Source organism: Ammospiza caudacuta, chromosome 19 (assembly GCF_027887145.1).
Source record: "Ammospiza caudacuta isolate bAmmCau1 chromosome 19, bAmmCau1.pri, whole genome shotgun sequence".
Lineage (NCBI taxonomy): Eukaryota > Metazoa > Chordata > Aves > Passeriformes > Passerellidae > Ammospiza > Ammospiza caudacuta.
Genome location: NC_080611.1, coordinates 1,699,911 through 1,719,074, shown reverse-complemented (window position 1 = coordinate 1,719,074; position 19,164 = coordinate 1,699,911). Strand labels below are relative to the sequence as shown.

General features: G+C 63.7%; 2 protein-coding genes across 2 annotated transcripts; one reads left to right on the top strand and one right to left on the bottom strand.

Moving 5' to 3' along the window:
- Positions 1 to 1,176: 1,176 nt before the first annotated feature.
- Positions 1,177 to 6,208, bottom strand: CCDC42 (coiled-coil domain containing 42). The gene is made up of 8 exons (XM_058817515.1): positions 6,144 to 6,208; positions 5,906 to 5,965; positions 5,709 to 5,814; positions 5,501 to 5,620; positions 4,339 to 4,536; positions 3,824 to 4,045; positions 3,000 to 3,158; positions 1,177 to 1,245 (listed from the first exon to the last, which is right to left on the bottom strand). Exons 1-8 carry the CDS (start codon positions 6,206 to 6,208, stop codon positions 1,177 to 1,179), a joined length of 999 nt encoding a protein of 332 aa, XP_058673498.1.
- A 4,887-nt stretch (positions 6,209 to 11,095) lies between these two features.
- LOC131566164 (TBC1 domain family member 24-like) lies at positions 11,096 to 16,838 on the top strand. The gene is made up of 7 exons (XM_058817377.1): positions 11,096 to 11,198; positions 12,340 to 13,375; positions 14,572 to 14,730; positions 15,099 to 15,162; positions 15,484 to 15,579; positions 15,716 to 15,986; positions 16,693 to 16,838. Exons 1-7 carry the CDS (start codon positions 11,096 to 11,098, stop codon positions 16,836 to 16,838), a joined length of 1,875 nt encoding a protein of 624 aa, XP_058673360.1.
- Positions 16,839 to 19,164: the final 2,326 nt, after the last annotated feature.

The window sequence follows — 19,164 nt, the reverse complement described above, 5'->3', positions numbered from 1 at the left end:
TGGGCAGGCTCTGTCTGTGTGTCCCCCTGAGGATAGGCAGGCTCTGTCTGTGTGTCCCCCTGAGGATAGGCAGGCTGTGTCTGTGTGTCCCCCTGAGATGGGCAGGCTGTGTCTGTGTGTCCCCCCGTGGCCCTGAGGCTGCTCCCTGGGCACACAGAAGTGCTGGGAGGGCTGGGAGAGGAGCCCAGCCCATGGAGAGACACAGCTTCATGTGCATCCACCTCAACCCCAACCAATAAATGTCTGCTGGAAGCTCTGTGGGTGTTTTCCCTCCTGGCACCACCTCAGGAGATGGCTCAGCTGTGGCACAGCAGGGTGGGCAAGGGTTGTGTGCCCAGCAGGGTGGGCAGAGAGGAGCAGAACCTAACCCTGAACAGCTGGGCTGCACTTGGGAGCTCCTGGAATGCCCAGAGCAGCTCCTGCTGCTGCAGCAAGAGCCCAACCCTCCCATTGCTGGCTCTGACCCACACTTCACTTTTGGTCCCTCAGTGTCCTCACCAGCCCCTGGGGACAGCCCTATCCCCATCCATCCATCCATCCATCCATCCATCCATCCATCCATCCATCCATCCATCCATCCATCCATCCATCCATCCACCCCTCACAGGGCAGGGACAGTCGTGTCCCCATCCACTCCTCACAGGGCAGGGACAGCTGTGTCCCCATCCACCCCTCACAGGGCAGGGACAGCCGTATCCCCATCCATCCATCACAGGGCAGAGCTGCTCCTGTCCCATGAGCTCCTGCCCACCACCAAGAGGGTGGCACCCCTGTGGGTGACAGGGTGGCCGTGGCCGTGAGTCACCTCTCGGGGGGGTGTGGATGGCCTCTGGAAATGTCACAGCTGAGATGAGATGGACAGACACAGAGGCCCTGCATGCTCTGTGCTCCGGGATGAGCCAGGAGCTGATTTTCCAGAGCAGGAGCAGCTCCTGGTGGCCCTGCCAGTGTCTGTGAGGCCTCTGGGACCCTGAGAGCCATGCAGGGCTCACTGCCTCCTGCTTTTCTCTCTTCTGCTGCTGAGTATCTCGGCTCACAGAAAAGCAGGGAAGATCAGCAGGAAATGAAGAGATGCTTTAAATATTTGCTATTTCTTTAGTCTGCAATTTCTGCAGGTTCTCTCGTCCTCTCCTGTCCCTGCCCACCCTGCTGCTGCCTCGCTGGCAGGGCAGGCTCTCACAGAGCTCGGCCACGCTCCTTCATGTCCTCCGTGAAGTCCTGGAGGTCGTGGATGAACTGCCGGATCTGGGTGGGACAGGGACAGGGCAGGGTCAGGCAGCAGTGGGGGCAGGAGGCAGAAGGGAGCCCGTCCCTCCTGCAGGGCAGGTGTCCCCAAGCTAAGTGGCAGGACAGGAAGGCACCAGAGTGTGCCTCTGTGGGGGAATGGAACCAAATCCTGGCCATGGCTGGACCTGCATCCCTGAACCCTGTATCCCCACACCCCCATATCCCCACATCCCTGCATTCCTGCATCCCCTGTCCCTGCATCCCTGAACCCCTGCACCCTGAACCCTGTATCCCCACATCCCCATATCTCCACATCCCTGCATTCCTGCATCCCCTCTCCCTGCATCCCTGCATCCCTGAACCCTGTATCCCCACATCCCCATATCCCCACATCCCTGCATTCCTGCATCCCCTGTCCCTGCATCCCCAAACCACTCTATCCCCATATCCCTGCATTCCTGCATCCCTCTCCCTGCATCCCTGAACACCTGCACCCCTGAACCCTATATCCCCACATCCCCATATCTCCACATCCCTGCATTCCTGCGTCCCCTGTACCTGCACCCCCATATCCCCGCATCCCCACATCCCTGCACCCACGAACCCCTGGGTCCCCAAACCCTTGCACCCCAGCATCCCCTATACCTGCATCCCCACATCCCTGCATTCCTGCATCCCCTATACCTGCATCCCCACATCCCTGCACCCCCGTATACCTGCACCCCAGTATCTCTGCACCCCTGTCCATGCCTGGTCCCCACTCCCCTGCTCAGAGGGACAGGTTTGCCCGCTGTCCCCACCATTCCTGCCAGGGTCCCCAGGGGAGGAGGGGACTGTGCTGGGCCTGGGGGCTCCCCTTGCCCTGGGGGAGCCATTCCTGCTGTGTGTCCTGGCCAGGATGGAGCTGTGCTGGGGCTGTGCTGGGGTCAGTGCTGGGGTCAGTGCTGGGCTGTGCTGGGGCTGTGCTGGGGCTGTGCTGGGCTGTGCTGGGCTGTGCTGGGGCTGTGCTGGGGCTGTGCTGGGGTCAGTGCTGGGGCTGTGCTGGGGTCAGTGCTGGGGTCAGTGCTGGGGCTGTGCTGGGCTGTGCTGGGGTCAGTGCTGGGGCTGTGCTGGGGCTGTCCCTGGGGCTGTGCTGGGCTGTCCCTGGGGCTGTCCCTGGGGCTGTGCTGGGGCTGTGCTGGGGCTGTGCTGGGCTGTGCTGGGGCTGTGCTGGGGTCAGTGCTGGGGCTGTGCTGGGGCTGTCCCTGGGGCTGTGCTGGGTCTGTCCCTGGGGCTGTCCCTGGGGCTGTGCTGGGCTGTCCCTGGGGCTGTCCCTGGGGCTGTGCTGGGGCTGTGCTGGGGTCAGTGCTGGGGCTGTGCTGGGGCTGTCCCTGGGGCTGTGCTGGGTCTGTCCCTGGGGCTGTGCTGGGCTGTCCCTGGGTCTGTCCCTGGGGCTGTGCTGGGCTGTCCCTGGGGCTGTCCCTGGGGCTGTGCTGGGGCTGTGCTGGGCTGTGCTGGGGCTGTGCTGGGGCTGTGCTGGGGTCAGTGCTGGGGCTGTGCTGGGGTCAGTGCTGGGGCTGTGCTGGGGTCAGTGCTGGGGTCAGTGCTGGGGCTGTGCTGGGGCTGTGCTGGGGTCAGTGCTGGGGTCAGTGCTGGGCTGTGCTGGGCTGTGCTGGGGCTGTGCTGGGGTCAGTGCTGGGGTCAGTGCTGAGCTGTCCCTGGGGCTGTGCTGGGCTGTGCTGGGATCAGTGCTGAGCTGTCTCTGGGGCTGTGCTGAGTCTGTCCCACGTTACCATGTCCAGCTGCCGGTGGCTGTCCCCAGCTGCCACCCTGCCCTGCGGCTGCAGCCGGGTGCTGGCGGTGTGGAACAGGCCGTGGATGGCCATGGTGAGGGACCTCAGCTCCACGGCCTTCCTGGCTTGCCTGTCCTGCACCTTGGCCCAGCGCTCCTCCTGGGGACACGAGACACGTCCCAGCAGGGTGGCCTCAGCCCCAGGACCCCGCTGGGGACCCCAAATTCAGCCTCATCCAGGCTGGGAAGGACCTGGTGGGCTGGGGCTGGTCCAGCCTGGCGTGCTGGGAGCAGAGCAGAGCCAGGAGCCAGCCTGGCTGTGCTGCCCACCCTGCAGTGCCCACCCTGGCACACCCTCCCTGCCAGCCCTTCAGCACTGCCATTGTCACCTCCCTTGGTGACAAATCTGCCCCCACCCAGGCTGTCATCCTCCTCCTGCAGCCTGGGATGGGATGGGATGGGATCCATGGGATGGGATGGGATGGGATGGGATGGGATGGGATGGGATGGGGATGGGGATGGGGATGGGAATGGGGATGGGGATGGGATGGGATGGGATGGGATGGGGATGGGGATGGGGATGGGGATGGGATGGGGTGGGATGGGGATGGGATGGGGATGGGATGGGATGGGATGGGATGGGGATGGGATCCATGGGATGGGGATGGGATAGGATGGGATGGGATCCATGGGATGGGATCCATGGGATGGGACGGGGTACCTCCTCCCACCCCAAACTGCTGCTGGCCCTGCCATGAGCCCCTGGCTGCAGGAGGAGCCAACCCTGCCCCTCCAGCCCCCCCTGGGCACCCCTCAGCTCCTTACCCACTGCTGGATGTCACTCTGAGCCTGGTCAAAGGATTCCTTGAGCTGCACCAGGTCGTTCCTGCACTGGAGCATCTCAGCCTCCTTCTCTGCCCTGAGCTGCTGCTGCAGGCCCTTGCCCTGCTCCATCAGCTGCCGGTGCCACCACTGGGACTGCAGCAGGTCCTTGCGGGTCCTCAGCAGGGCCTTGTAGTAGCTGATGATGTCATCAATGTCACGGAACTGCAGCACAGGTCCTGGGGTCAGGGACACGCTGTCCTGTCCTGCCCGGGGTCAGGGACACCCTGCCCTGCCCTGCTGAGGATCAGTGACATCCTGTCCCGCCATCCCTGGGGTCAGGGACACCCTGCCCTACCTTCACCTGTCCTGGTTCTCCTCTCCTGACCCTGTGGCCCACCTTGGTTTCCAGGGAGCCCCTCCCAGCCCACCTGGAGTCTCTGGGTTTGGTCAGGGGCTGATTTCCCTGGCCTTGCCTCCTCCCTCTGGCTCAAACCCTGAGCCACACCCAAGCTCACCTGTGAATTATCCACCACATCCTCCAGGTACCTCTTGAACGGAGAGTACTTCAGCAATTTTTTGGAGAGTTTCTGGTGCTTTTTCCTCAGGTCATCCAGTTCCCTCCTCGCCCTCAGGAGCTCACTCTCCTTTTTCGAATTCTCCTCTTTCTCTTGTTTGGCTTTCTTCAGAGCCTGGGTTCTCAGCCTTTCATTCTCCTGGGGAGCAGCACCCACAGCCAGAGGGGGAGGGAGGCACGGGATGGAGGAGCTGGGTCACTCAGGAGAGCCTCCAGGGAGGAAAGCCCAGCACTGGGGACCACTCCCCTCGCTGTCCCTGTGCCACCCCCCTGGCACTGTCCCTGTGCCACCTCCCGGCACTGTCCCTGTGCCATCCCCCGTCACTGTGCCTGTGCCATCCCCCGTCACTGTCCCTGTGCCACCCCCCCGGCACTGTCCCTGTGCCACCCCCCATCACTGTCTCTGTGCCACCCCCCTGGCACTGCCCCTGAGCCACCCGTGTCACTGTCCCTGTGCCACCTTCCGGCACTGTCCCTGTGCCACCCCCCTGGCACTGTCCCTGAGCCACCTGCGTCACTGTCCCTGTGCCACCGCCCGTCACTGTCCCTGTGCCACCTCCTGGCACTGTCCCTGTGCCACCCCCCTGGCACTGTCCCTGTGCCACCCCCTGGCACTGCCCCTGTGCCACCTCCCTGGCACTGTCCCTGTGCCACCGCCCGTCACTGTCCCTGTGCCATCCCCCGGCACTGTCCCTGTGCCACCTCCCGGCACTGTCCCTGGGCCACTCTCCTCCCTGTCCCTGGGCCACCCCCTGGCACTGTCCCTTTGGCTGGGGCAGCACCTGGGCCGGGCTGTGCAGTTCAGACAATGCCTCTCCCACCAGGGCACAAGTCCCTGCTCCCCACAGCTCAGGGGAGCCTTGGCCTTGGCGGGGAGTGCTGAGTCAAGGCTCCTCCCAGGGGAGAGAAGTCAGTGAGCAGGGGCAGTGTGCCAGGTGTGCCAGTAGTATCAGGTGTGCCAGGTGTGCTACATATTCCACGTGTTCCAGGTGTGCCAGGTGTATCAGGTGTGCTACATGTTCCAGGTGTATGAGGTGTGCCAGGAGCATGATGTATGCCAGGTGTGCCAGGTGTGCCAGGTGTGCCAGTTGTGCCAGTTGTACCTTCACAGTGGCCCCAGATGTCACCACGTGGGCTTTCAGCTGGGCCCTCCTGGCGTGCAGGTCCCTCCACTGCTCAGCGAGGGTCTTCATCCTCTCCGCGAAGGCCTGGCAGCACCAGAGCTGGGGTGACACGGCTGCCACAGCCAGAGCCACCCCCGCCTGTCCTGCCACCCTGCAAAGCCCCCCAGGCACATCCCAGCCTCCTCACCTCCTCTGTCTCCTCCACAACCTTCTCCATCTGCCGCACCTCCTTCATCTTCTTCAGCACACAGATGAAGGAGTTGGTGGAGTCCTCCTCGGCTGCCCGCAGCTCCCTGCCACGCATGTCCCCAGCTCACACGGCATCCTGGCAGGCTGCTCCGGAGCTGGGCTGTGTCCTGGGGACAGGCAGGACCCCAGCCCCACCTCGGGACCCCCAGCCGCACCTCAGAACCTCCAGCCCCACCTCGGGACCCCCAGCCCTCCCTGCAGGGACCCCCAGAATAGCCGGGGCAAGGGAGGGGGTAACAGGGCAGGGACAGGAGCAGGTGAGGGGTGGGAGCAGGGAAGGGATGGGAGCTTGGCACGGCAGGGAAGGGATGGGAGCTTGGCACGGCAGGGAAGGAGCCATGGAGACACGGGGGGAGGCTGGAGGAGCCCTGACCTGAGCAGGGACAGGAGCCTGTCCTTGTACTGCCCCCGGTAATAGCTCAGGTCCTCGTGGGCCATGGCTGCGGCCACTGCACGTCCTGGTCCTGCTGCTGGTCCTGCTCCTGGCCCGGCCTCGGGGCAGCCCGGGGGCTGCTGTGCACTGCTCGGGCCCTGGGGCTGCTCCAGTGCTCCAGGACAAGCCCTGTGGCTACTCAGTCCCAGAGAGAGCCACTGGGGCTCCTGCAACCATTGTGAGAGCTCCAGTGCCACTCCGGGCACTGTGACAGCTCCACAGACACCTGCACCCTTTGTGACAGCTCCAGGGACTCCTCTGCCCATTGTGACAGCTCCTGTGAATCAGGGGAACTGACCACTGGTATCAGGGGGACTGACCACTGTATCCAGGACCTGGAATTTTTTCATTCCCTTCTCTTCTTCACTCATCTTTTCTGCTTCTTCCTCTGCCCAGATTTGTCCCTTGTGCCCTGTGCTGCCCTGGGGGTCTCTCAGGGTCCCGGCAGCCCCTGCCCCTGTCCCAGAGCCCCAGCCCCTTTCCCAAAGCCCAGCTGGAGCCCAGGGAGGGCCGAGCACTGCCCTGCCCAGGGGGGACAGGGGGGCACTGGGGCGTCACTGGGGGGACACCGGGGACACAGGGGCTCCGGGTCCCGCTGGCACGGAAGGGCTCCGAGCCCGGCCCGGCCGGGGCTCCCGCAGCAATCCCGGGGCTCCCGCAGCAATCCCGGGCAGCTGGGGACATCTCCTGGCCGTGCGATGGAGCAGCGCTGCTGGAAAATCACCCGAGCAGAGCCCGCAGCTCCTCTGCCCGGCCGCGGCACCGCGGGCACTGCGCTCCGGCTTGTCTGAAAGAAAAATAGGAAAAAAGCCCCTTTTTGGCTAAAAGTGACTGAACCGCACTTGTTTTAAATCACAACATCTCCCTTAACCACCCCGAGCACCAAAGCAGAGCCTGCCTGCTGCTCCTGGGCACATTTAATTTCATATTTCATTTAATTTCATTTCAAGTCTGAATTTCCTCTTGACCCCCTCAAAACACAGCCCACACTCAGATTTCCAGGTGAATAGCCCTTCTGTCAAACACCAGGCTCTTCTTTCCACCCCTCTCCCTGTTTCTGTGCAAGATTCCCTACAAATGTGAGTGGCACCCAGAGAGTCCCCATTGCTGGCTGCTCTCCCCACCCTGCCTTGGGAATGCAGTGACACCCTGGGGATTCTGCCCCACTGCAGCCCCTGCTCCAACAGCCTGCACAGACCCTCCCAAGGAGAAACAGGGGCAGAAGCCACTGAAATTGTCATTAAATCCCCACTAAAGGAAATGGAGCTGGCCCTGCTCGAGGGGGGCACACAAACAGCCCAACCCTGCCCTGGGCATCCCATGGGCTCCTTAATTGGGCTGGAGGGGCAGGAATGCTGTCCCCAGGCAGGGAGAGTCCTGCAGCAGTTGTCACTTGGGATCAGCCCCAGGAGCATTAAAGCCCAGCCCTGCAGCCCAGAAACAGCTTCAGAGCAGCTTTCACAGGATGTGGAGCTCCCTGAGTGCTGAGCACAGTAAAGTAGCTTAATTCCAGGGCAAAGCTCCAGCCCCAGGCCTGGCCAGCAAACATGTGATCAGTGGTGCAGGAAGGTTAATGAAAGGAAGGGCTGCTGGCAAGAGCAGGGCCTGGGCACCGTGGGCTGTCACATCAGGCCTGGATTAGATGTGGAAAAGCAGCACCAGCCAGGCAAGTGTCAGCGCTCAGCCCCATCAAACCCCAGGTGCTGATTGTTCTAATGCAGGGCAGAGCTGAGTGTCAGCCCCAGGCACATTCCAGGGGGGCTCTGCCACCCCCAGGAGCCCAAAGCTGGGCCAGGATCCGCCAGGATTGCAGAGGGACCCCGAGCTGGGAATGGCAGCTGAGCCCTGCAGAGCCTGGGGCTCCGTGCCTGGCACCAGCTCCTGCCAGCACCTGCCAGGATCCTTCCAAGATCCTGCCAAGATTCTTCTGAGATCCTTCCCAGATCCTTCCAGGATCCTTCTGAGATCCTGCCAAGGTTCTTCTGAGATCCCCCCAAGATCCCTCCAAATTCCTTCCAAGCTCTCCCCAGGCCCTTCCCTACAGACCCAGTCCCAGCCCATGCTCAGGCAAGAGAGCAAAGTTGGATTTCCTGGCACAAGATCCAGGCCCTGAGGTGTCTCTGCCTGTACCCCTGAAGACCAGGGAATTCCAGGTGGGAATTCACCCCACAGGAGGAAATGGCAGAGTCACTTTGCTGTCCATAGCTGGCTACCAGCTGAGGAACAAGGCTGGGGTTTTATTATCCCTTTCATCCTCTCTCTTCTCCAGGAATTGACTCACTGGGTGCTTTAAACACGTGGAAGGAAAAAGGGAATTATTCCAAGTCCGTGCCCATCGTGGTTTGTGTGTTATGGGCACAGAGCCTGTGTGGCTCCCACCAATCCCAAAAACGTGGAGAACACTGCCTTGAACTGCCCCAGAGCAGCACAAAGGGGACACAGCCCGGAAAGTCACTGAGCACAAACCCCACTGCTGCCTCCTGCTGCAGGGCAGGACAAAAGGGTTCATTTCCATTTCAGGGAAAAAAAAGAATCCAGTGGAAGCTTTGAGACCAGCTCAATGGAGCAGAGTTCACAGATGGCAAGTACTGGATTCTAATCCTACCCTACAGGTTTTTTTGTTCTATTTTAGATTTTGTGCTCTATTTTTGGCTCAGTAACAGGCAAGAAATTTTTCAGCCATGCTAATTGCAAAATACTACAGAAATAAACCCTGTTTACATTCTCCCTGAAAGGCCAGTTCTGTACACAGACATTTCCCTGCATTTCAGCCCTCAGCAGGCACAGGGCACACGACTGCTCAGCCGTGGGTTTCTCAACAGGCATTTCTGTTATGGAAACACCTCTCTCCTTGTGGGAACCTTGTTTAGAGTAGAATCAAACGCTGCCAAATATTCCCCTTTACCTGTTAATGGATTAAAGGAAGCTGGAAAACACAGGGCACGGGACAAATGATTTTATGGAGAAGTCAGCCACCCCTGCAATGTTTCCATAAAACACAAGCCCGGAGAGTTCCAGCCCCACAAAGGCTCCAAACAGCACCAGCCCCACGTTTCCCTGGGCTTTGGGCTCCTCAGGGGTGGCACTGATGGCAGGAGAGGACTTTGCCCTCTATAAATAGATACATCGAGCAGCAATCTTTTATTGCTCTGCTCTTGTTGAGGTCTCTGTGCAATTCTGACACTTCACCATGCGGAAAGCAGGAATTTAATCTGCACCTCCACACTCTCCAAAGGCAGAGAAAATGCTGCTCAAACCCCACTTATTTGGGGTTTCTGAGACCTCCCATCCAAAACCCCAGCCCCAAACTCCGCTGAACCCCTCCCTGCCCGGGGTACAATGACAACAGTGATAACGATGCTGATAACGGGGTGAGCTCTGTGCCCTGGCCCGGTCCCCGCACAGCCAGAGATGCTCCCGCAGCCGCGGCCATCAAACATTCATGGCCTTGGGCTGCGCTGCTCAGCCCGAGCCCCGCGGTCCTCTACATATTTCATATTTCGCCATTAAAAACGCATGAAGCGACATTTCCTCTCGCCCTGTCCCTAATTGACTTCCATCTCCATCTCCGGAGCGGCTGCCGGAGGTGTGAGAGCTGCAGGGGGCTGGCAGGAGGGGCGGCCGCTGTCCCGGGAAAGGCAAATGAGGATGAAATGAGGATAAGGCGGCCCAAGGGTCCAGGGCAGGCAGCGGGAAGGAGGCGCTGCTGCCGGAGCTGGGCAGGGCTGGGGCTGCAGAGGGAACCAGCGGCCCCTGGGCCCTGGGGACAGAGCGGGGACCCCCGGGAGCTGGACTGGGGCTGCAGAGGGAACCAGCGGCCCCTGGGCACCGGGCAGAGCGCGGGGTGCAGAGTGGGGATCCCCGGGAGCGGGGCTGGGGCCGGCACTGCCCCTTTGGGAGCAGCCTGTGGAGCAGAACCGCCCGTCAGGAGCCTGGACAGGCTCTGGGGAGGATCGGGAGAGGGAGATAAGGATAACTCCACTCGAAGATCCCTTCGTACCACTGCACCCTGCACAGCCCGGGGACCTTTGCTGACCCTCCCGGGGTTCCCCGCTCGTCAGGGGCAGAGGCAGGGAGGGGTGACGGGACAGCCGAGCTGCTCCCGAGGGATTCGGCACAGCACGGGGAAGGTGAGGGGAAGGAGAGGAGCAGGGAGCTGTGTTCGGGAGGGGCCGCGGGGCCAGGAGATGCTCGGGGAGGTGCTGCAGGTGCAGCCGGACCTGGTCAGGAACAACCTACAGCTTCTGTTGTCACAGCAGAAACAATCTGATTTTAAAGGCAAATAAAGATCCTTTAAAAGGCTGGGATGCCTATAAAAGTGCCCGCTAAGTGCAGCCCGAGCTGAGAGCAGCGCTGTGGGGCCGGGGCGGTGTCCCGGGAGCCTCTCCCAGCTGCTGGAGGCCGCTTTTCCTCCAGCCCAGCTCCTCTGTCGGTGAGCACAGCGCTCATTGTGCAGCTCTGCAGCGCCTTCTGGGGCTGGCACCGATCGGTACCGAGCATTTCCCGCTCATTGTGCAGCTCTGCAGCGCCTTCTGGGGCTGGCACCGATCGGTACCGAGCATTTCCCGGGGGCACCTCGGGAACGCCGGAGCCCCGCGGCCGGGCCGCAGCAGCCGCAGCCCGAGCGGAGCGCGAAGGGTATCCTGGGGAAAATAAAGGGTTCATTTGCTGCCCGTGTTGCTGTTCGATGCTATCTCGGCCCGCGGGGTGTTTGCAGCCCCCGGCCGGGCCCGGCGCGGAATGGGGGCAGGAAGGGGCGATGCGGGCGCGGAGCCGCTCCACCCCTCGCTGTGTTTACCCCAAACAAACCGCGGGGCCGGGGCCGGCCCGCACCTTAAAAGCGCGGCAGGTGCGCGGCAGAGCGGACCCGGCAGGGTTGGCCGAGCTGGCAGATGCTGCAGCTGGGGCTCAGCGTGCCCCGCTGCCCCGGGGGCGCGGCCGCCGCCTGCCCCATGGCCGAGCCGGGCACGGGCGAGGAGCCGGGCACGGGGCCGGGTGAGTGCGGGACCGAGCGGGAGCGCAGGGGCTGGGGCACGGCCGGGCACAGCCGCAGGGGCTGGGGCACGGCCGGGTCCTGCCTCCAGCCTCCGGCTCGTCCCGGGCCGGGCACAGCCGCAGACTCCGTTCAGCACCCGGGGCACCGGCGGTCGGGTGGGCTCGGGCTGATGCTCCTCGGGACCCGGGCAGGGCAGCGCCCTGAAGAGAGGAATTTGGGGTGCAAACAGCCCCTGATCGCCCCCCGGTGATGCCTCAGCCTGGTTTCTATGGCCAGGAGCCCCCGTGATGTGCCGGGGTCAGGCTGTGTCCGGGACTGGAGCTGGCCCGAGCGGCTCCGGATCCAGCAGCTCCTGCCCTGAACCAGGCTGAGCCCGACCCGCTGCTCCCGCTGGCCTTGGGCAGGCGCCAAACTGAGCTGGAGAGCGAGAGCCAGAGCCGGACCCGGCCCGGGACCGTCCCGATGTGCCACCACGGGCTGTCCCCGTGTCCCCTTGTCTCGGTGCGAATCCATCCCTGATCCCCAGCAGCCGAGCATTGGCACGGTACAAACACCCGAGAGTTAATGAGTGCGCTAATTGCGGTGTCTCGGCCGTTGATGAGCGCCCAGCAGAGCTCACCGACGCGGGGACAGCCCCCAGCCCCTGCAGGGCTCGGCTCAGCTCTCCGGAGCCCCGGGGAAATGCCGCTCCCGTCTGTCCAGCCCCGGGTAAATGCCGCTCCCGTCTGTCCAGCCCCGGGGAAATGCCGCTCCCGTCTGTCCAGCCCCGGGGAAATGCCGCTCCCGTCTGTCCAGCCCCGGGGAAATGCCGCTCCCGTGTGTCCGGGCGGAGCTCGGAGCCCGCTCTGCCCAGCGCCGGCGGCTGCCCGAGCCCTGATCGGGGCCGGGAGCTTTGGGAGGGGGAAAAGCCCCTCGCGGTGTGAGAAGCAGCCCTGACACCCAGCTGGGACCTGGCCCCAGCTTCTCCGGGGCCTGGAGCTGATGGGAGCGGGAGAGGGCAAAGCCTGAAGCGCTTCCCTTGGCGGGGCAGAGCAAAGAAATGCAGGACGCGGCTGTGAGGCTTCAGAGCGCCCTGAGCCGGGGCGGCACGCCGCTGCTGGGGCGGGGAGAGACGATCAATAAAAGCTCTGTGTCCTGCAGAGGCGCTGGGCTCATCCCCGGTCACCATCGTGGTCACGTCCGAGGCCGACACGTGGGACATCGACACCTCCCCGGGCCGGGGCTGCGGGCCCTTCGTGGACTGGGCCCAGATGCCGGAGGCGCAGGGCCCGGCGCGGATCCCGCGGGACGTGCTGGGCAGACCCCCGAAGGAGCTGAAGCGGCTGGCGAGGGAAGGCTGCTGGGCCGGGAGCCACGCGGGCCGGGCCCGGCTCTACCCCCGGCTCATCCAGCGCGTCTCCTGCCGCCTGGTCACCCCCGACGCGCTCGTGTACCGGGACGTGGCCGGCCGGCTCTTCGGGCAGCGCAGCGTGAGCTCGCACCCCCTGCCCGAGTTCCTGGAGGGCTGCCCCGTGCCCACCTACTGCCTCAGCCCGCGCGGGGTCACGGCCCTGAGGAAGATCCTCATCTGCGTGGGCGCCCTGTTCCCCGACATCACGCACAGCCCGCTGCTGCCGGCGCTGGCGGCGCTGCTGCTGCACTACAGCGAGGACGAGGCCCGGTGCTTCGAGAGCCTCTCGCGCCTCATCGCCAGCAACGCTCCCCACGCCGCCTACATCGACCAGTCCTTCCTGGCGCACCAGGCCTCCTGCATGACCTTCGGGGACCTGGCCAGCAAGCACTGCCCCGCGGCCCACAAGCTCATCGCCGGCGCCGCCGACAACGTGCTCGAGGTCTACTCGGAGTGGCTGTCGTGGCTCTTCCCCGGGCTGCCCTTGGCCTACGCCGTGCGCGTGCTGGACGTGTTCCTGCTGGAGGGCCAGAAGGTGCTGTACCGCATCGGCCTGGCCCTGCTCAAGCAGTTCCGGCTCTCGGCGGCCCCGGCCGGGCCGCAGGGCTCCGACGTCAAGGCCGAGCTGCAGGCCTTCGTCAGGAACATCGCCCAGCACGTCAGCGTGGACAAACTCCTGGAGAGAGCCTTCGGCATCCGCCTCTTCTCCCGCAAGGAGATCTGGCTGCTGCACATGGCCAACAGGAAGGCCTTGGTGGAGAGGGGCATCACCGTGGTGCAGAGGAGGTGAGGAGAGCTCTGCGCTCCCAGCTCTGGGGCTGAGCCGGCAAAATGGGAGCTCCTGTGGAGAGCTCTGGGGAAGCTGCAGGAAACTCCCACAGCTGTGGCTGTGCTGGGCCCTCACAGCCTCTGGGGGACCCTGTCAGGGGACATGGCCCAGCCAGAGCTGGGGACCCTGTCAGGGGACACAGCACAGCCAGAGTCAGGGACCCTGTGAGGGGACACAGCACAGCCAGAGCCAGGGACCGTGTCAGGGGACACGGCACAGCCAGAGCCAGGGACCCTGTCAGGGGACACAGCACAGCCAGAGCCAGGGACCCTGTCAGGGGACACGGCACAGCCAGGCCTGGGACCCTGTGAGGGGACATGGCACAGCCAGAGCTGGGGACCTTGTGAGGGGACACGGCCCAGGCAGAGTCACGGACCCTGTCAGGGGACACAGCACAGCCAGAGCCAGTGACCCTGTGAGGGGACATGGCACAGCCAGAGCCAGGGACCCTGTCGGGGACACAGCACAGCCAGAGCTGGGGACCCTGTCAGGGGACACGGCACAGCCAGAGCCAGGGACCCTGTCAGGGGACACGGCACAGCCAGGTCTGGGGACCCTGTGAGGGGACACGGCCCAGGCAGAGTCACGGACCCTGTCAGGGGACACAGCACAGCCAGAGCCAGTGACCCTGTCAGGGGACACGGCACAGCCAGAGTCAGGGACCCTGTGAGGGGACACAGCACAGCCAGAGCCAGTGACCCTATCAGGGGACACAGCACAGCCAGAGTCAGGGACCCTGTCAGGGGACACGGCACAGCCAGAGTCAGGGACCCTGTCAGGGGACATGGCACAGCCAGAGCTGGGGACCCTGTGAGGGGACACAGCACAGCCAGAGCTGGGGACCCTGTCAGGGAACACGGCACAGCCAGAGCCAGGGACCCTGTCAGGGGACACAGCACAGCCAGGCCTGGGACCCTGTGAGGGGACATGGCACAGCCAGAGACAGTGACCCTGTCAGGGGACACAGCACAGCAGAGCTGGGGACCCTGTCAGGGGACACGGCACAGCCAGAGACAGTGACCCTGTCAGGGGACATAGCCCAGCTGGGGGTGCTGGCAGGGAGCTCACGGTGCTCAGGTCAGGGCAGAACCTGCTGCAGGGGCTGTGCCCCATCAAGCAGAGGCCCCCAGCCCCCTGATGTCCCTCCCCCCAGGCCGTCCTTCCACCTGGCCGTGGACATGCAGAAGTTCAGCTCCAGCACGGTCACGGCACAGGAGATGCGCCTCGTCTGGTCCTGGCTGCCCGAGCGCTTCTCGCTCTTCCCCCCGCTGCTGCTCTTCTCCACCTCCCAGGACGGCTGCAGCCTGCAGAGGTGAAGCCTCACCTGCCCCGGGGCCGGGCGGGCACGGGGGAACCTGGGCAGGGCTTGGTGCTGGGGGGAGGAGCAGCACAAGGGGCCTGGGCACCTCTGGGGCTGCTGGGGACCCTCCTGGGCTGGATTCGGGGTCCCGAGGGTGGCTGAGGGCAGAGGGCAGAGGCTGGCCCAGATGGGCACCGACACCTGGGCACCGCCCGGGGCACAGGGAGCCCTGTGGCTGGCCAGGCAGGGATGTCCCCTGTGCCACCCTGTGCCAGCATGCTGTGAGTGTCCAGGGACAGCCAGCACACCGTGCCCAGGGACAGCCAGCACACCCTGCTGGGGCTCCAGCTCCTTCAGCCCAGCCTTGTCAATCCCTGCAGGTTCTACACGTGCTGTGAAGGCTACGAACCCACGGTGCTGCTCATCAAAACCACCGAGGGGGAGGTGAGCGCTGCCAGGCAGGGCTGGGGAAGGGGATGGGCTGGGTGACCCCCCTGGCATGCTGGGAGCACCCATGGGCTGTGAGGGCTGTGAGCTCCCTGTCCTGCCCTGGCTGGGTGACCCCCCTGGCATGCTGGGAGCACCCATGGGCTGTGAGCTCCCTGTCATGCCCTGGGTTGGGTCTGTCCCAGCTCCCAGGGCAGCACAAAGTGCCCCTCTGCCACCAGGACACACCTGAGCCGGGGTGCTGGGGAACCAGGAGGGGAGGGTGAGAGGCCACCAGTGAGACTGATCCATCCCTGAGCTCCCCGTGCTCTCTCCCAGGTGTGTGGGGCCTTTCTCTCCTCCGACTGGGCCGAAAGGAAGAAGAGCGGAGCCACCTCGGGCTTTTTTGGGACAGGGGAGTGCTTTGTGTTCACTGTAAGTCACGGTTTGTGTCCGGCCCTGTCCCCTCATTGCTGTCCTGCCAGGACACGCCGTCCCTTCCCTGCCCCAGGCCCCACCCGGAGCAGCAGCAGCACCTTCCCCCAGGTCACCGGGTGTGTCCCGTGCCCAGGTGCGCCCCGAGGCAGAGAGGTACGAGTGGGTGCTCATCCAGAGGCCAGAGCTGGCCAAGGCCGTGCCGCGCTCCCGGCAGCGCTCGCCTTCCCCCGCTCCCGAGTCCCTGCTCGGCTCCTCCCGGGACAGCTCCAGCCCCCAGCACCTGGCCGTGCCCTCGGCGCAGGGCAGAGGCCGCCTGTCCCCGTTCCTGGCCACCAGGCACTTCCTGCTGCCCTCCAAAACGGCCTCCATGTTCATGTCCGGCTCCCGGGACGGCATCGTTATCGGTAAGGGGGGATGATGTCTGTATGGGGGATCAATATCGGTAAGGGGAAATTGATATTGGTAAGGGAGGAATTGATATCAATAAAGGGGGGGGATCGTTATCAGTAAGGGGAAATCGATATTGATAAGGAGGGATCCCTATCAGTGAGGGGGGATCGATATCAATAAGGGAAGATCCCTATTGATAACGGGAGGTGCCTATCAATAACGGGCGATCCCTATCGGTAAGGAGGGATTCCTATCAGAGTGGGGGGATCCCTATCAGTGAGGGGGGGATCCCTATCGATAAGGGGGAGATCCGTATCAGTGAGGGGGGGATCCCTATCAGTAAGGGGGGATCCCTGTCAGTGAGGGGGGATTCCTATGGATAAGAGGGGATCCTTATCAATAAGGGGGGGATCCCTATCAGCTCCCCGGAGCTCCAGCTGGGGGTATTGGGTTAAAGTCCGGGCAGGCGAGGGCAGCTCCCCTTCCCCAGCCCGGGAACTCCTCCCAGAGCCCCAGGGGGACCCCAGAGCCCGAACCCTGCCGGGGTTCGCTGTGAGGGCAGCTCCCCTTCCCCAGCCCGGGAGCCCCAGGGGGTTCCCACATCCCAAACCCTGCCGGGGTTCGCTGCCCGGGCCCGGAGCGGCCCTGCCCGGCCCTTCCCTCGCTCCGAGGGCGGCCCCAGCCCGGCCCAGGCCAGCCCAGCCCGCGCTGCCCTTGCAGGCGGAGGGGGAGGCCAAGCGCTGTCCCTGGACGCCAGCCTGCTGCGGGGACACACGGAGCGCTGCGAGACCTTCGACAACCCCCCGCTCTGCCGGGAGAACTTCCAGGTGCAGCTCCTGGAGGTGTGGGGCTTCCAGAGCGCCTAGGGGCCCTGGGGACACCCCGAGTGCCACCCGCGGGCACGGGCACCGGGCACCGGGACCCTCCCTGCGCTGGCACCCCCGGCCGGGCTGGGGCCACCTGGGCGGCTGTTCCGGTCCCCTGGGCCCCTCCACGGCCAGAACGGAGCAGAGCAGAGCAGAACGGAGCAGAGCAGAGCAGAGCAGAACGGAGCAGAGCAGAGCAGACTGGATCAGAGCAGAGCAGAATGGAGCAGAGCAGAGAGAATGGATCAACCAGAACGGAGCAGAGCAGAGCAGAACGGATCAGACTGGATCAGATCGGATCAGATCAGACCAGATCAGCCCTCGTGGTTCTGTGGGAGAGGCCGAGGCAGTGCCAGGGCCAGAACTGCGGGTGCTGCCCCTGGGGACATTCGAGGTCCCCTCCTGCAGTTTAGCCCCAGCTCACTCCACCCAGTCTGGCCCAGTTTGGGGCGCTGGAGGGGAGGGCAGCCAGGCTGGATTCTCACACCTCCCTGGCCTGTCTGCAGCGTGGGGCTCAGCAAACAGGGACAGCATGGGCAGATCTTGTGGGGGTTCTGAGGCCAAGCTCCAACACCGAGCTCCAGAGCTCACCAGAAACGTTCTCAGATCCGCTTCCCTCCCAGCCCCCAGCCCAGCACAGCCCCTCAGGCACCCAGGGGGTTCTGCAGCCTCCGTAGGTACCCAGGACTGCCCAGGACCCACCAGCCCTGGCAGAGACTCCTCCTGTCCCTGGCTGGAAGTGCTGCCGGGGGTGGCAAAGCCCTGCCTGGGGTTTGGGGGGTGCCCGAGCTCTGCCGAGCCTTTGCTGTGCTGAAAGGGACCCTGAAAGGGCTCCTTCCTTCCTGCCCCTTATTCCATTGCTGAATAAAGTTCCAAACTCTTGGAGAATTCAAACAAATTCCAGCACAAAGACACGGTGGGGGAGCAGCAGGGCTGGGAGGCAGAGGGGACGTATGATGGGGAATAAAGAGATCTGGGACCTGCTCTCACCTCCCTGAAGAGGGTCAGCACCTCAACCCCTCACCCCATGGCCCCACAGCGCCCCAATCCCTCACCCCATGGCCCCACAGCACCCCAGCCCCTCACCCCATGGCCCCACAGCGCCCCAATCCCTCACCCCATGGCCCCAGAGCCCCCCAGCCCTGCCACCCCCTGCCCATTTCCCTTGACTTTGCGTCTTTACTGAAATCTTCAGTAAAAAGGAAACTTCAGCCCCCATGTGCTCTGGAAGGAGCTGGAATATCCATTAGCTCATCCCTTTGGGGCGTTTCTGCTCCTTGTCCCCACAGAGGTGTCTCAGAGCAGCGCAGAGATCTGCCTGGCTCACCTCTGCTCCCTGAGCTGCATTCTGGGCTCCTGCCAGCCTTGGCACAAATAGAGCAGCCCAGGGTGGCTCTGAATAACGGGGAATTAACGGAGGGACAATCCCTCCCTGCAGGTCTGGGTCATCCCCTGCTCCCCCCGAGGTGAGGGACTATTGGACACTGCCTTGTACCACAAATGGCTACAAAAAGCACATTTTGTGAAGCTGGGAAGATCTGGGGGCTGTGGATGCCCTGCTCCTCCAGAGGGCCTCGCTCAGCAATACCACAAATGGCTACAAAAAGCACAGTTTGTGAAGCTGGGGATATCTGGGGGCTGTGGATGCCCCGCTCCTCTGGAGGGACGGGCTCAGCAATTCCGCAAATGGCTACAAAAAGCACAGTTTGTGATGCTCGGAGCTGATTTCCCTGCAGATCTGGGGGGTGTGGATGCCCTGCTCCTCCGGAGGGCCGGGCTCAGCAGTTCCCACACTGGCACACGATGGGGGCAGCGCCGAGGGGCTGTGTGTGCTCCCTGGGCAGTTACACTGTGACAGAAACGGCCCAAAGTGTCCCAAGCACCCCTGTCTCACCCCAGAACTGACTCCAGAACACTCCAAAGTGTCCCAACCATCCCTGTCTCACCCCAGCACTGACTCCCACGGGGCTGTCTTGGGAGAGGAATGCCCACTGATGATTGGGGTGAAGGGGGAGAAGAGGAGATGCATGGGATGGGAGTGACAGGCGGTGCCTCCAGCCTCCTCCTTCCCCTGCTGCCCACAGCAGACATTTCTGTTCAAAGCCAGGATTGTGGAGGACACAAGCGCTCACCTTTCCCTCCTTCTCCTCTCCTTCCTTCCTCCCTGCCCTCTTCACTCAATCTCACCAAATGCAGCTTCCAGAGCCTTGAAATGGGAAATCCACAGGCCCTCCTGTCCTTGCAGCTGGGGAGAAGGTCCTGGTGTGTTTTTATCCCCCACCACTGTCAGATCCATTTGCATCCTTCCCATTTTCCTCTCCCAGCC

Excerpts from the sequence above, each read along its gene's own strand:
- CCDC42 (XM_058817515.1), bottom strand. The coding sequence starts at position 6,208 with ATGGCCCACGAGGACCTGAGCTATTACCGGGGGCAGTACAAGGACAGG. Across the intron at positions 5,815-5,905 it reads GTGCGGCTGGGGGTCCCGAG|GGAGCTGCGGGCAGCCGAGG; the intron begins GTGGGGCTGGGG and ends CATGCGTGGCAG. Across the intron at positions 1,246-2,999 it reads GCCACCGGCAGCTGGACATG|ATCCGGCAGTTCATCCACGA; the intron begins GTAACGTGGGAC and ends TGTCCCACCCAG.
- LOC131566164 (XM_058817377.1), top strand. The coding sequence starts at position 11,096 with ATGCTGCAGCTGGGGCTCAGCGTGCCCCGCTGCCCCGGGGGCGCGGCC. Across the intron at positions 11,199-12,339 it reads GGAGCCGGGCACGGGGCCGG|AGGCGCTGGGCTCATCCCCG; the intron begins GTGAGTGCGGGA and ends TGTGTCCTGCAG. Across the intron at positions 15,987-16,692 it reads CCGGGACGGCATCGTTATCG|GCGGAGGGGGAGGCCAAGCG; the intron begins GTAAGGGGGGAT and ends CTGCCCTTGCAG.